Source organism: Mandrillus leucophaeus, unplaced genomic scaffold (genome assembly GCF_000951045.1).
Source record: "Mandrillus leucophaeus isolate KB7577 unplaced genomic scaffold, Mleu.le_1.0 Scaffold1424, whole genome shotgun sequence".
In the NCBI taxonomy this organism is placed as follows: Eukaryota; Metazoa; Chordata; class Mammalia; order Primates; family Cercopithecidae; genus Mandrillus; species Mandrillus leucophaeus.
Window position 1 is genome coordinate 256,406 of NW_012101393.1, and position 16,483 is coordinate 272,888.

At 34.6% G+C, this 16,483-nt stretch overlaps 1 protein-coding gene across 1 annotated transcript in view; it reads right to left on the reverse strand.

Annotated features, from left to right (window-relative positions):
* The window catches only part of KCNH8 (potassium channel, voltage gated eag related subfamily H, member 8), a 189,157-nt gene that overhangs the window by 74,629 nt on the left and 98,045 nt on the right, over positions 1-16,483 (reverse strand). Inside the window, exons 5-7 of the mRNA XM_011974184.1 lie at positions 12,803-13,000; positions 1,980-2,069; positions 667-866 (exon numbers count right to left, since the gene is read on the reverse strand). Coding sequence (XP_011829574.1) covers positions 667-866; positions 1,980-2,069; positions 12,803-13,000 — 488 coding nt within the window. The remainder of the gene's footprint in view (positions 1-666; positions 867-1,979; positions 2,070-12,802; positions 13,001-16,483) is intronic.

The following is a 16,483-nucleotide window of genomic DNA, read 5'->3' on the forward strand; positions in this document are numbered from 1 at the left end:
AGTGCAGTGGTGTGATCTTGGCTCATCGTAAGTTCCGCCTTCCGGTTTCACCCCACTCTCCTGCCTCAGCCTCCCGAGTAGCTGGGACTACAGGCGCCCGCCACCACGCCCGGCTAATTTTTTGCATTTTTAGTAGAGATGGAATTTCACCGTGTTAGCCAGATGGTCTCCATCTCCTGACCTCATGATCCACCCGCCGGGGCCTCCCAAAGTGCTGGGATTACAGGAATGAGATATATATAATACCTTTTTTATAGTGGCAGTCTGGGGTGTTTCTGGAAGTATAAAGATAACCCCTTTGATGGAATTTTTTAACTTTATTGATGTTAAAGGGAAACAGAAACTTGATTCATATAATTATCCCAGATTACACCATTAAATTGTCGTAAGAATTGATTCCTTAGAAAAGAGACGATAAGAAGGAAAGTCCACCTGATTGAACAAGCAGCAAGTTAATATAAAACTTTGGTCCATCCAAATTGGCATTGTGAAAACACAAGCCAAAGCAAGCGAAAGAAGATGGATTGGGATTCATGAATAATTAAAAAAATAAAGGAATAAAGAAGTTAGTATACTTTTCACTTCTGATACCTGCATTAGAGCATCTTGCTTTTACCTTAGAATATGTGCTTTCTGCCTGAAAACAACATGAGAAATGAACATTACCTCATTTGAATCTATTCCATTGTTGACTGACCAGGTTGTTTGAAAATATTCGAGCATCCTCTGCTTGAGCTGTTGGGGCAGGTGATGGACACGGATAAAATCTTTCAGATCCTTAGTTCTAGTGTGATAGAGGGACCATCTGGAGTACATCCTCTGTATGATTGCTGTCACGTTTCCAAACACCAAGGCGTGCATCAAGGCTAGAAAGAACAACACAGTATACAATGGAAGAGAAATATGACAGTGAGGCCCACCACTTATATCTAATTTACAGTCTATCCTGGATCACAGCAGAATGTGCTTATATGGCCATGTTGATACAGCTGTTTTGGTACAAGCATTTTGGTGCAGATACTGTATCACAGGGTACATCGTGAAGCAATCACTTTGATTCCATATGGCTTGATCAGAGTAAAAATATCTTTAAAAATACTCAATGATATGCAAAATAGATCTCTTTGATTTACATTTAATCTGTTAGCTGCCATTCTGGTTATGATAAACTTTTATTTGAACTCGATTTACATCTATATTATTTTAATAGTTATGTATAGTTTAATAGTTACAATAAAATAGTTTTCATAGTTTGATAGAATAAGCTATAAAGTTATAGTTTAATAATTACTTTTATTGTAGTAATGAATGAAATAAATTTTTGAAGTAAGTCTACTTTGGTTAGCCTTTGTGGGAACTTTAGTCTCACCCCCTCAAAAAGCCATCATTTAAACTTTGTTTTAGAATATTAAATATGATAAATTTATATTAATGCAGATATGAAGGAAGTTGTAAAAAATGTAATTGAGGATTTCTTGAGCAGTGTGAAGCTCCAATACTCACTCCAACCCCGGCTCTGCAGTTACTTTAATTTTGAGGGAGATATCGGAAAATCTGAGACCATTCAAGAAACAAATGAATTCACAGAGAAAAAGAGGTATTCTGCATAGATGAGTCATTGTTGCCACCATGAGATGCACCAGCAGGGTGTGTATGTCTATGTGTGTGTGTGTGTGTGTGTGTGTATATATATATATATGGGGCTCTTGTTTCAATGAGGTTTGTCAGCCAGATAGTATTTAACCTCCACTTACTTGCTAAGCCTGCCCTTTGAGCCTGTCTCAAACCTACCATTAAAGTGTAATGACATGAAAAATTTTGTTCACCAGAATTTGAGGGCATATGGATATTTAGGGTGGATATTTCTTCTGGAGAACAGTGGAGTGAAAGGAAGGACCTCATTTTCCAGGAATTACCCACTTTGGGAAGCAACTAGGTATCGTCAAGACATAGAAGGCATGACAGGATTTTGCACTCACTAGTCAGTAGCAGAACGAAACTGAAATGGTTTCTAAACAGACACCAGCAGATAATCCAAGAAGGCCTTGAACATACCTGGAACTGTGAAACTGAGAGAGATATGAGGGCCAAGCACATGCATATTTATGGATAAGTCAACTCTAAGTAATATTCAGATTTTATCCCTGATCCTTATTCTGGGACAGGATTAGGAATGAGGCATGAAGCTTATTAGTTGGGTAAAATCATTTGTTTCAGTAATTTGGGGCTTAGAAAAAGACTAAACATTTAGTAGCTTGTCTATTAGGATCTATCAAAATGTACATGTATCAAAACCTCAGTGCCCAAGGAGCTATGTTAAAAATTTCCTAGCATCATAATGGATACATTAGTGCAAATATATCAACATATTATTACTTCTATCTTCCTATTTCAGGACCTCCCCAATTCAAATCTTGTGTCCCTACATTTGTCAGAAATTACCAAACACTGGCATACTAATTTAATTCTAATCTCACACTGGAATTAAAATTCTTTACCAGGTAATACATAATTTCTCTGTGGAATAATGGTCACTATGTCTATAAAATTACTCCCTTCATAACAAGACCTCAGTATTTTGGAAAAGTTACTAGAATAGGGTTAAACTTAGCGTCTATATACAAGAAGTAATGTAATGTTGCAGAGAGAATATGAACTTCAGAATCAGACAAATCTGGATTTGAATACTGATTTTGCTACTTCTTAATTGTGTGAACTTGGTAAGTTACATAATTCCTTTAAACAGATTCATGTTAAATGGGCATAGTCATTATGTTAAATAGCCCTTACTCATAGCGTTATTTCAAGATTTAAAGACGTATGTATGTTTTAAAAAGTGCCTAGTATATGTATGAAAAAAAGCATTTGCTCAATTTATGTTAATTTTCCTTATGAAAGTGAAAAATTTTATGAATTTTCAGCATGCTCAATGCAATTAAATTTGGGGAAAATGACTCAGATTTAAGATTTTCCTGCAACCTCTTAAATAGTAAAGAGTGGCTCTAAGTAGACATAAGTTATTGATGAAAGAAATTCAAAACATACTCAATAAATGCTTGATACATGCAAGAATGTGTAAGTATGTATTATTCCTAAGTGTTCAAAAATGAGATGTGTCCCAACAGGTCAAAAATATTCCATGAAAAATATATATCATGTAGCAACTAAATGTTGGATTTGTTCTTTGTAGATTCTAAATAGAGGTTTATTCTTCTGTATTGTTTTAGAAGCACAGCAGTTCTGATGCTTAAGTCTTTTATTTGGAAGATAAGAGCTCTACTTACAATAAACACTCAAAGAAAAGAACTGATTCTGCTCTAAGTCAAAGAAATTAAACATTGATTTCAGGCTCCCTTAATATACTTATGGGCTAAGTGTTTGGAAGCCCTACCATCTTTAACACTATGTAATCGTCTTTTTATGGAGATTAAATCGAGTACAGAGAACAATTCTGTTTCATTTATTTTAACACTGCTTTCCTTAATTATGTGTATGATTTTAACCTTGCTTTGCTTAATTATAATGTGTAAAGCACTTAAAGTAAGAGAAGTAATATGTTCAGATTATTTAACATCCTAGTTGTATTTTATTAGTAAAATGAATTACTGGATTAATTATAGCATTCATAAGTGTTATTGAAAAGTACTAGTCTATGTCTGAGTCACCACCATTTCAAAGTCTCATTTCAGCATAGATAACTATTTCTAATTTAAGTAGTTAAAAAAATAAAATTCTGGTCCTCATAGCCTTTCATTTTCCAAAGTTATTATGACCATTCTGTCACTGGTTATCATTTCACCCTGGCAAAGAGTGTGTGTAACTGTCAGAAAAAATCATTCCATCTGCTATGAAAGTTTGACTCAAGAACTTCTATATCCAGGTCAGTATGGAAATTATTACTTACTTTTTCTTTATTTCTAGCAAATTTGATGTATATAATTCTTGAGTGTTCGACCTGCTGAGTGTGTGGGCGTCTCTTTTTTTGTGTGTAGGAGTTTTGCATAAAATGCATTTTGTAAAATTTCATCTCAGTATCAGGTCCTGGAAGGAACCTCAACAATTGGCATCTAAGAAGAAAGTAAGCGGTTCTCAAATGAAAGAAGCGCTTCTGTAGAACTGCCTGGTCTTTTCTTTCTCGTTCTCTTTCCCTTTGTCTTTTCCTTTCCCTTTTCATTTCCCTTCCCCTTTTTCTTTCCCCTTCTCTTTCTTTTCCTGAATTTTGGACAACACTTATCTCCAGGAGTATAACATCATCGCTAATTACTTTAGCCAACTATTTTGCAGTGGCTTTGGAGGCTAAGTAGGGGGCGTTTTCTACTGATATAAAAGGAGGCCAGAGCTCAGGTTTTGGGTAATCTTAGCTGCCCTCCTTCTCTTTCCCACCTCCTCATTGCCCTGGAAATTTCCATTCTTGGTTATAAGTACACTGGCTTGTGGATGGCAGATGGCAGAGAGAATAGAGATGAGAAAAATTTCCTAAATGATGAATTTAAATGGCAGTGCAAAGACATCTTGAGAACAGCCTGAATTTGCGAACACAATAGCTCATCATATGGGTCCAATAAAACTATGTCAGGGTAGTGTGTGTGTATTCAGTGGGGGGACCCGAGGGAAGATTTGATTACTTTGTGATAATAATGCTTCATTGAAATGGAATATGTTCTCAGTGATGAGTGATCTTTATTAGGAAGCTTTATCCAACCTCCAAGGCTGTGCTGATGACTCTATCAACTGGGGCAAACTCATTAGGTGACTATAGGCAGTCACTGTTTAGTGTGATAGAATTTTTAAAGACATTAGAAAATATTTTCTGTATATTTTGTCTGGTTGCAAAAAATATGAATAGTTACACATATATATTTCAAAAAATAGTTACATATGTATGGAAATTCTGGAAAACTATCTTTTGATAATGAGACTATGTGTAATTTTATTTTTCTGTTTGTTTTCCAGTTTTTTCTAAATGTGTATTGTAATAGAAAAAAATAGAAATAAAAAAGAAAGAACATCCTCTGCTTAAGTACCTATTTCCATTATTAAACTGTGAACTCCTTGAAAGAAAGTATCATATCTTAGTCATCTTTGTTTCCCCTGCATCTAGCACAGCTCTTGGCATAATTTAAGTATGCCATAAATATTTATGGAACTGAAATGTGCCTCTGGTAGTTTGATACTTTCTTTAAAAAGTTTTATAATTGTAAGCAAATGGTTTAAAAAATCTATGATAAATAGTCTAGCCCCAAACTCATCCCTTCATCGCCATCTCACTCGCCAAAATCAACCTTTTAAAATGAGTTTTTTGGGTGTTTTTGCAGTTATCGCCAAAATGTTGGACAATATAATTGTACTCCATTGCTTGACTCATTATTGTTAAGACAAACCCAAGAACAACCTGATATGAAAGGCAAGAACTTAGCTCACTATTACCCAGCTTCTTAACTCACACTTGATATATTATTTTTAGCTCATCTATTAAAATTTTACAAGGTAAAATTAAAATCAAAGATACATATAGAACAAGTTACCCACTTGCTAAATGTGAAGCTCATTGAGATTTTTCAAAGTAAACATAGCTATAGAAGCACTACCTCCCACCACCCTAGATGAATAAACCAAATAATAGTATTCTGGAGGCTTCCCTGTGTCCCCTTCACAATCACTAACCAATCCCTTCACCAAAGGTAACCACAGTTACCAATTATATTACAATTAATAAGCTTTGTCTATCTATGAACTTTCTCTAAACAAATCATACAGTATGCACTTTTTTTCTGTCTGGCTTCTCTGCTGAGCATTGAGTTTGTAAGATTTGTCCATAAGGTTCCATGACATAGTAGTTAATTTACTTTTAGTGTATAATGCTCTCTTGAATAGGGGTTTCAAAATTTACTTATTTATTCTCCTATTAATGGACATTCCCAGTTTGAGATTCTTACAAAAAGGCTTTTGCAGACATCTATGTATATATCCTGAAGTATACATGTATGCATTTCCACTGGTTATATATTCAGAAGTGACATTGTTGAATCACAGATTAGAGGTATATTCAGATATGGTAGATGTTGACAAAGTTGTATCGACTGACATGCCCATCAACAGTGTAGGAGAGGTCAAGGTCTTCCATTATCCTCTCAAACACTTAGGGTTGTGGTGTTTTTAAACATATCATTTTGGTGAACATAAAATGGTATCTAATTTTGGTTTTAATTTGCATGTTTCTGATTAATGATGTTGAGCACTTTTTTATATGTTTGTCATCTACTCTGGTATTGGAAATCTACTTTTCAGGTTTTTTTTTCAAGCTTTTGCCCATTTCAGGGAGTTGATTGATCTTTTTCTCATCGATTTAACAGTTCTTTATATACAGTAGATGAGAGTCCTTTGTCAGATAAACATTTGAAAATATCTTCTCCTATCCTGTAACTTCCCTCTTCACATTTATAATAAGGTCTTTTGATACAAAAGAAGTTCTGCAGTTCAATTTATCATTCTTTTCCTTTATGGCTAGGGCTTTTTGTGTCATGATTAGGAAACCTTTGCCAAATCAAAGGTCATAAAAATATTCTCCTATATTACCTTTTAGAAGTTTTATTGTTTTCCCTCCTAAATTTAGATCAAAATCCACCTGGAATTAATTTTTATGTACAGTTTTAAGAGGTACCAAGGTTGTCTTCCAACAGGTAGATATACATTTGACCCAACAACATTTACTGAAAGTAGCGTCCATATCACAAATGAAGTGACAATATATGTGTGACAATATATGAGTTCAGAAACAGTTCTGAACTCTCTTCTATTTCATTGGCCTATTGGTCTATTATTGGATAAACACCATACACTCTTAATTACTGTAACTTCGAAATACATTTTGATATCTGTAGCACAAATCTTCCAGTTTTGTTTCATGATAGCTTTGACTGGTTTTTGCCCTTTTCCACTGATTTTTAGAAACAACTTATCAATTTTCAAACACACACACACACACACAAACACACATCTACTGGAATTTTTATTGGGATTGCATTTAATCTTTAGATTACTTTGAGTACAACTAGTATTTTCGCAATGCTGAGCCCATTGTTAGCAACCATCACCATTGTATATCCTTCCATTATTTTCTCACTAATGTTTTGTAATTTTCAGTATGGAAGTTTTACAAATTTTTAGTTATAATTATTCATAAATATTGAATTATTTGTAATAATTTTTATAGTTTATTTCTAATTTGTTACTAGTATATAGAAATGCAATTGATTTTTTGCATATCGATCTTGTGTCCATAAACCTTACTGAATTCGTTCATTAATTCTAATATTCATCTGAAGCTATTAGGATTACTTATTTGTTTTGAGTGTTCTCAAAGTTCACATAGTTTTGTCTATGTATAATTTTTAGAAATTATTTTTGCTTTAAATCTCTCTGATTTATAGTTTTAAATATTCCTCCCATATATTAGTGGTTTGTACACTCCATAATTACAGATGCTTATATGGAAGTTTACATGGCATCTTAAATGAAAACTTTATATATATACACACATACATATAAAGTTTATGCTTATATACATATACACACATATATGTGTATGTGTGTGTATCTATATATCTATATATATCTATATATCTATATATCTATATATCTCTATATATCTATATATATCTATATATTTATCTCTATATATCTATATATATAAGCTTTGCCTAGCTATGAACTTTCTTAGCTCTTCACTGTAGCTCACACTGTAGCTCTTCAGAAAATCTATATATATCTATATATAGACATATAAAATAAAACCTGTACAACTCCTGTGGAAATTCTGATGGGTTCCCAGAGGACTCCCAGGTGGATCTATTCAGCATTTTTTCACCCGTTTCTTCTCACTGAGCAATATTATCTCTGTCCTTGATAATTATCTGGAGTTTTGCCAGTCCCCTTTCTCATTTAATATTGCTACTGTTTATTTTTCTTGTATATTGCATCCTTGCTACTAGCAATTTCATCAGCCTTGTGTGGGGGACTCCTAGTGAGATACCCTAGACTTAAGTCTATGGTAACACAAATTTTAGGTTCTTCTTTTTAAAAATAAATTATTTGTTTATATTTATCAAAATTAAGTAAATAAAATAAATTTATAGTACATAATAAAATGAATATTTTAGAAGAAGTTTGCCAGGTCTTAGTGAGTCCTGGATTTAAACTCACTAAATCTCTTCTGCCTTATGTCTAAATTGGGGTATTAATAATCTCTATCTCACAGTATTATAAGAATTAAATGAACAAAGTGCTCAATAGTGTGAGCTCTTATGATTAGTTCTCAACATTTTACAAGTAATTAGTTAATTGGGAAATATTAAAATGCAGGCATCATTTTTCCTAGCCAGTGTAATTTTCACAATAATATAAAATTATTTCCCCACAAACACAAATATGAAAAGCTTTAACTAATAAATTCAAGTCACTTAGATGCCATTTGACTTTCAAATGAATAGTTTGCTAAGTGCTGCTCAGGTCACCTAAATTTTTTAATGCCACTTACCAGTGGGCACTGATTTTGCACCAGGACATTTGCTCAATAAACATTCAGCAAACAAGAAACAAAGTAACATTATCAGATTATTTTCTGTATCTTTTGGCCTTTGTGATCAGTGTTGCACCTACCTACAGAGAACAGCAGGGAATAGTTTGTGCATTAACAATTTTTGATTCAGTACTACTCACAATACAGTAAGTGGATCAATAGAGAATAAGCTCATTTATCTTACGGATTTTTTGAAATGTCAAATTAGTAGAATTAAGCTGTGAGCATTTCCCAAAATTATCATCAGGAGTAGAAGAAACATGGGCAAATATTAAATAAGTATGGACTGTGTTTATCTGCAAAATGCTTGTGATTTTGCTTGGCTGAAATATGGGCTATCACAGAGAATAGAAATTATAAAAAGTCACAATGCTGGATATGAAACAGTCACAACAGGGCCTGGCACACTGTAGCTCTTCAGAAAATGAGAATTCCTGTTCTCTGCTCCCTAGGCTGTCACTGCTCTACATCAGCCAAGAGCTTGCTACAGTTGCTGCAGCCCCAGCATGCTACTTCAACAACTGTGCCATGGCACTGTCTTTCCAAGAAACTCTCACTGCTTCTGAACTTCCTAACTGACATGGCACTTAGCATTTACTGCCTGGTATCGTTAAAACTCTTTCCACATGTTTCAGCCTATCTCCTCCGAACTGGATCACAAGCTCTTTGAGGGAACGTTTGTTTTTATACTTCTTTGATTTCACTGTATGTTGGGTGACCAATTGCTTAAGACCCACACACTCATATCACTTCTCTCATGCAAGGAAGCCTGTAGGAGCCATCTCCTATTATAAAGTTCAAAACTCAAAGTGATGTCTTGACTTAAGGTCATTAAGAGGACGTGCTAAAACAGGTTTTGAGGGGAATATTGTGGGGCAGAAAATATTAACAGAACTCTAGCCTAAAAAGAACGCTTACTTGATCCAGGTAGACTCCAACATCTCCTAATACTCCATCACAGCAGCCTTATGGTTCAGTGAAGTTTCCCTTTACATATTTAAGGAGAGAAGTAAGTATTCACCTGGGCTCAAACCTTGCGTCTTTACTAACTGGTTGAACTGGTTGTGTGGCATTGGAAAGTTACTTTAATTCTCCATACTTTAGATTTGTCATCTGAAAAATGTGGATAGTATCAATCTGCATCAGTTGGAAGTTTAGAAGAAAGAAATTATACTAAATATTTCAACAGCAGTAATTCAGTATAGAGAATTGGTTTTCCTGGGGTTGGAAGGCTGAATAAACAAAAAGGAAAAATAGAGGTAACACGGACATAGCAAATGCAGAAGGCTTAACCCTTAGGGCTGGATACACAGAGGGAAGAAGTGCAGTTATCAGAACATAGAAACACAGAGCAGGAGTTGTGAGGAGTGTCAGTGAGCCAGGGTTCTGTCTTTGGACAAGATGGCGCCCCTGACTGATGCAGGATTGTCTGAGGAGGCCCAGTGAGTTTGGTTCTGGAATGAAGGCTGAAACCATCTGCTGCTGCTGAGGTGACTGCGTCCACTGAGGGAACAGCATGCGCACCACAGCAGGTAGTCCCTTCTCCCCTCCTCCTGCCTGCCAGTCTTCCCTTGGTTCCTCCTATAAGAAAAAGCAACTGAGGTCAACTGGCGAAGAAGAATGAGTTTTGCTGAGTACAAACCCCAGCATTACAAAGCAAAATAAATAAAGGTGGGTTTGGAGTCCAGAGAAAATAGTATAATAGTCTATTTGTTATAAGAAAAAATAATAATAGTGCCAACCCCATAGATTTGCTTTAAAAATTATGGTATTGTGTTAGAACACTTAAAACAGAGAATGGAACATAAAAACAACTAATACATGTTCACTATTTATTATTGTATTGGTGGTGTCATATAATAGACATTCAGTAAGTATTTGCTTATACATTTGATATGGTTGTGTCCCGGACCCAAATCTCATTTTGAATTGTAGCTCCCATAATCCCCACATGTTGTGGGGAGGGACCTGGTGGGAGGTAATTGAATCATGGGGACAGGTTTTTCCTGTGCTGTTCTGCTGATAGTAAATAAGTCTCGCAAGATCTGATGGTTTTATAAAGGGCAGTTCCCCTGCACGTGCTCTCTTGCCTGCTGCCATGTAAAATGTGCCTGTGCTCCTCCATTGCCTTCTGACATGATTGTGAGGCCTCCCCAGCCACGTGGAACCATGAATCCATTAAATCTCTTTTTCTTTATAAATTGCCCAGTCTTGGGTATGTCTTTATTAGCAGAGTGAGAATGAACTAATACAACATTTGAATACATAAATGGTTGAATCTACCCTGCTATTTTCCTTCCTTTCTATTGTGCCTCTATCTAGCTTGTTTTCTTCTTCTTGCTTAAAAATTTTACATGCAATAATTCATGTTATCAAACATTTTCTAAAAAATTATGTAAAATGCTATATAGTGAAAAGTCTTCCTTTGAATTTGCTGATTCTTATTAAAAGTTATGTATGTATTAATAAGCAATATACATATACTGGCTCTCCTTAGCCTGCTTTCTACTGTTAGTGTTTTCTCTACTCTTTTTAAGTTCGTTTCTTTCTGTCTTTGTCACTCACTCTTTTTCTTTCTTTCTTTTGCCTGCCTGCCTTCCATCCTTGATCTCTCTCTCTCTCCTCCCTCTGTCTCTTTTTGTTTTTTCTCTCTGCTTTTTCTTCCTTCCCTTCAGTTTCTTTTCCTTTCCTTCTTTTTATCCTTTATGACTCATTGCATTCTTTGCAATGTCTATTCCCTTTTTTCCTTCAATTTTATCTTTGTGCATAAGATGGCTTTGCTTTTTTCTTTGATATCTTTGCTTAGATACTTCATCTTATCTTTAATCTCTTTTGTTATATCTTTTCTAAGATACTTAGTTTTTGTTTGTGGTCTTCTTTAATAACAGCAATAGCTTTATTAATATATTTTGAATTATTGTCTGTTGTTAGCATGATCTCTGCAAATATAAATGGTTTGTGTGATTCTTTGTGAGTTAAGCCTTCTCTACTTCTCCACTAAACTTGCTCACTTGTTGCTCTTACTTGTAATAAAGGAGGGTGATAGCTTTTGCACTTTAGGTTATGAACCTCACACTTAGGAAGTGTATTTTTGCTGATGCTTTCTGAGATTTGACATGCCAGACCCTCTTGTCACATCTTCCCATCTCTCCTCGCGTTTGCCATCTATCAGTCCCAGGTTTTGCAGACTTTATGTATATTTATGAATTATAGCTGTCTCTTAGTTTAACTGAATATTGAACTTACTGGCTTTAAAAATATTCTTAATGCTTTAAAAATGTGATTTCTTTGAAGAGAAGTATAAAATGCAGACTATTTCATTATGTTCATATAAGAAATATTTATTCCTGTTTTTGATTGTCATAAAATTCTCTAGAGAGCGTTTTGGGCAAATTTCCTAATTTTTTAATGTTTTGAGCTTTCCAAAGTAAGTGTACTTGGGGCTTTCATTCCAGGAGTGGGGATAGATATTTGCTAAATCAACCACCCTCTTTCACTGAGTCTCTTATAAAAGAGTTGCCTAGGGAGAGAAGTGCGAAGACCATCTAAATTAAATTTGTTTTTTTATTGGGAGAAGTACTGCTGGATCTTACTAATACCATTGTTTTATAGAAAGCAATTTCTATGTTATTTATGGTCATATAACATTACATCAGAGATAGAAAGAACCACAGTTGCATCTTGCCTAATACATCACTTGAAAAATGAAGAAACTGAGTGAAGAGTCTGAAACGGACTTGACCCATAGTTTCAAGCACAATGTGGACCAGAAAGAGGGCATATGTAAAAGTAAATTGGAGGATCTAGGAAAAGTCTAGGATCTAGGAAAGGGTCTAAGCCACTGTCCAGAGTATACATCCTAGTGGGAAGGGCAAATGTGTATTATAAGTTTGCCTACATAGCCACTTCTTACTTCGTCTTACCTTTGCAGGCTAAAACAGTAAGCTGGAGGAAGTAATGATTCTACATAAGGGGAGCCCCATGTGTTAATCTTGCTTCATTCTTCTTAAATGCACGCTCTAGTGTGTTAATCTCTCAAGTCTCTTTTTATATGGAACCACAGAGACAACTACAGCTTTGCATCTAGACTATCTAATTAGTGCTTTCAGAATCTTCCAATGTTACTCAGCTTATCTCTACTGTATTTCAGGATGGAACAAACAGGCAGTGATAGTTAGGCAGGCATAGTTCCTCTTCTTGGTATAAAAGAAGATGCTCTCTTACCACCAATCAGCATGGTGCAGATGGAGAAGATCTTTTCTGCATCTGTATTAGCAGAGACGTTCCCAAAACCCACGCTGGTGAGGCTGCTCAGCGTGAAGTACAGCGCGGCAATATAGGCACTTCGGATCGACGGGCCCCCCAAGGTATTGTTGCCATAGTACGGAGATTCCAGTCTCTTTCCCAACTCATGAAGCCAACCTGCAATGGAGGAAATAACGCAAATGAGAGAACAAAAAAAGTAAAGTCTCAGTATTAACACATGGGAGTAATGATAAATAAATATTTGGGGAGGTAATAATTTGCTCAGGGGAAGAAGAAGGTAAAAAGGAAATTAAAGGCAAGTTATTACATTTCATTCTTTAAAAGTGAAAATATAATTTTCCTCATGCTGTTCTCTATAATACACACAGCATATAAACATGAATTCCAGAGTGGATTGATGGACAAAGCTAAACAAGTTACTCTAATGCAAGAAACAAACTGCAGGGATGGCTACTCTCAGAAGCAGTGTTGCTTATTTCACTTGCCCTGTTAAGCTCATCTCATTTGGAATTATAAGAAGAAACAAAGAGTTGAGTAAATATTTCAAAACCCAAAGTGATGATAAATTACAACAGCCATGAGTCTAGATGTTGGAGGTGAGAAGTCTAGAAGTCTAGGTGAGACAGACTTTATTTCCATTCTGTAAAACTCTTCCCCTTTGTATTCACTTGGGGAGGTATCCACTCATCTTACAAATTTTAGCTCATGTTACTTTACTCAGGAAGTGTTCTCTGCAGTCCCATTTTAAAATCAGAGTTGAAAGGGGGAAAATGCACAAGTAATGAATACCTGTAATCTATCAGAACTGAAAGCCCCTCTACAAACTGTTTTATGATGCTATGTATATATGTGTCAAAATTTATCAAATTAGATGCTTTATAAATATATATAGTTAATTGTATATTAATTATGTTGTCAGAAAGCTGTAAACAACCTGTATTAATAAACATGAGAAGACAGCAAGTATAAACTTAATAATATTATCTAGAATTTAAACACAACACAAAAATCACTTTAAAATTATTTATTGAAAATATTTGTCCCTTAAGATTTTATACTTTATAATTCTCTCTTTCTCTCTCTATGTGTGTGTGTTGTAACAAGCAACAACAATGCAGCTCAACTCATAAGCTTCACAAGGCTTTCTGTAATGGATACTAACTACTACTTTCTGGTAAATACTTCATTGAATGGCTGCTCAAGAAGAGATGAAAAACCATTACACTCTTAAGTAGTAATAATATTATCATTATCAACTAAGCTTATATATGATAAAACTGTGCTAGGTAATTAAAATGCAAATTTGAAGCAGCTGGGAATTCCTTGAGACCAAGGAGAAGTGCTTAGGGGCAAGTACTGGGCCTTATTCCTTCTGTGTTGCTACAGAGTGTTTTTCATCCTTTAACTTGCATCAGAAACACCTAGAGGGCTTGCTAAAGAGGGTCTAAACCAAGCATTTATTTGGTTCTTTTGGTCCTCTATTCTCTGAATGAAGTCACTTTGCGTATCATTTACTTTCCTTAATAAAATAGGATAAAAATGTGTGTTGGAATGCACAGATGATATGCTTGCTTAATGTCTGTTAGTTTACACATGTGTGAGATGGTGTGTCTCTGAAGTGGTTCAGGGAGCAACACACAAACAACTGACCTAATTTTGTTGATATCTCTTTTCTGTCTAGCCAACTGTTTTGGCTATTTTGAAAAACATCTCATTCTTTAAAAGGATTGCCCTAAACTGTGTTACAGCTGATGAAGCAGAAGCAATAATGATGATGAAAAAAACTGGTAACACAGAAAGGAGGTAATACCCACAAATCCGGGGATTGGCTATGTGGGCCAAAGAAAACTTTTTCACAGAACGGCTCTTCTGAAATGAGAGCACATGTTCCACTGTAACAAGACAACATGTGACTGAACTGTTACAGAAGAAGCAATTTAACCAATTTGGAATCCAATCACTTTGTACGCTGGAGAAACTCATGTCTTTAAAGGAAAGGATGTTCTAGAACAGCCTGTTTCTGCTGCTCAAATATTTTTTTTCCTAAAGAACATTTTGAAGGAAACAGCATACACAACATAAAGTAGAATCTAAATATACTGAGTGCACTGACTTATGATAAAAACAAAAGATATCATAAAACAATCTCATAATTAGTAAAATTGATTCCATGAATATAATAGGTTTATGAAATAAATAATCAATTTCAAAGAGAGAACAACTCTTAAGAGTCATTCCTAGAGGAGTTTATCATTAGCGTGATAATTCAGTCGGTGTATTTTTCATTGCATACTTACCATGGACCCAGTATTTTGCTTAATTACATACTTTTAACTCTAAACAGGAGTTTATTATTTTACTCTTTAGATTTCCTACAACAGTATACTTTGGTTTACTATTTATATGTGTGCATTCACAATGTGTACAGGGGTCATCTGTTTTATACAACAGATGTGTTCCTAAAAACTCTGATTTATGTTAGCATATAGTAAATTAACATGTTTTAGGTTTAATATAAGGAATGTGAGCATGTTATTTACGGAAAACCTACGGAGAATCTCTGTGGTTATATAAAATACTTCAGTAATATGAAAAACCACCCAGTAAAAGATGAGCTTGTTAAATCAGATTTAGATGTTTGCTATGTGTGTGGCGAGAAAGGGGAAAAATAATCAGCAAGTACTTAATCACACCTATAATTCAAAATGGTGTTCTACTTAATTTGGTATGAATGAGCCATGTTGTAAAAGAAGTTAGCTAGCAGCAAGATTGGGGCCCATGTGAGGGTTTCCTTGTTAGCAGGTTAGTACATGGTCAACATTTTACTAACTGCTGCCTGTGCTCTAGATACTCTGCTAAAATGGTACATCCCATCTCATTTACGTGCACTAACCCTATGGAATAGGTACAATTACAGTCCACATTTTGGTTCATTATTTCATTAATAATCACAAAGAGTTAGGAATTGTTATCTCTATTTTAAAGATGTGAAAAATACGCCTCAGGGACATTAAATAACCTGTTCAAAGTGGCATTATCAGAATTTTAACCCAGAGGTAATCATTTTGCTGTATTTTTTTTCCTCCAGTTGTCTTTTGGGCATATTTTGATTCTTTTTTCTTCAGTTTTATTGAAGTATAATTGATAAATAAAAATCGTATATATTTATAGTATACAACATGATGTTTTGATATACATATACGTTATGAAATGATTACCACAATCAAGCCCAGTAACATATCCATCAACTCACATTATCTTTTTTTGTGTGTGGTGAGAACATTTAAGATTTATTCTTAGCAGTTTTCAAGCTTTAAATACATTATTAACCTTACAAGAGTTCATTTGTATAGTTATCTCGTGATGCTGTACAAAATATCATTTCAAATTATCATTTTAAATTGTGCTATGTTGAGATCATTATTAAATAAGTTTGCACTTCCCACTTTAGTGGGAAAATGTGTCCCAAAAGCATAACCACATACCAGAGAAAATAGAATTATCCAAATGCAGTCTACAATATAAACATAGTATGCCTTGGTATTTAGAATCTGGATATTACTTTAACAGTAATTAAGAAGTATCAAATGCAAATTCCAAGAATTTAAAAATACTCTTACTAACATTTGCTTCCCCTCT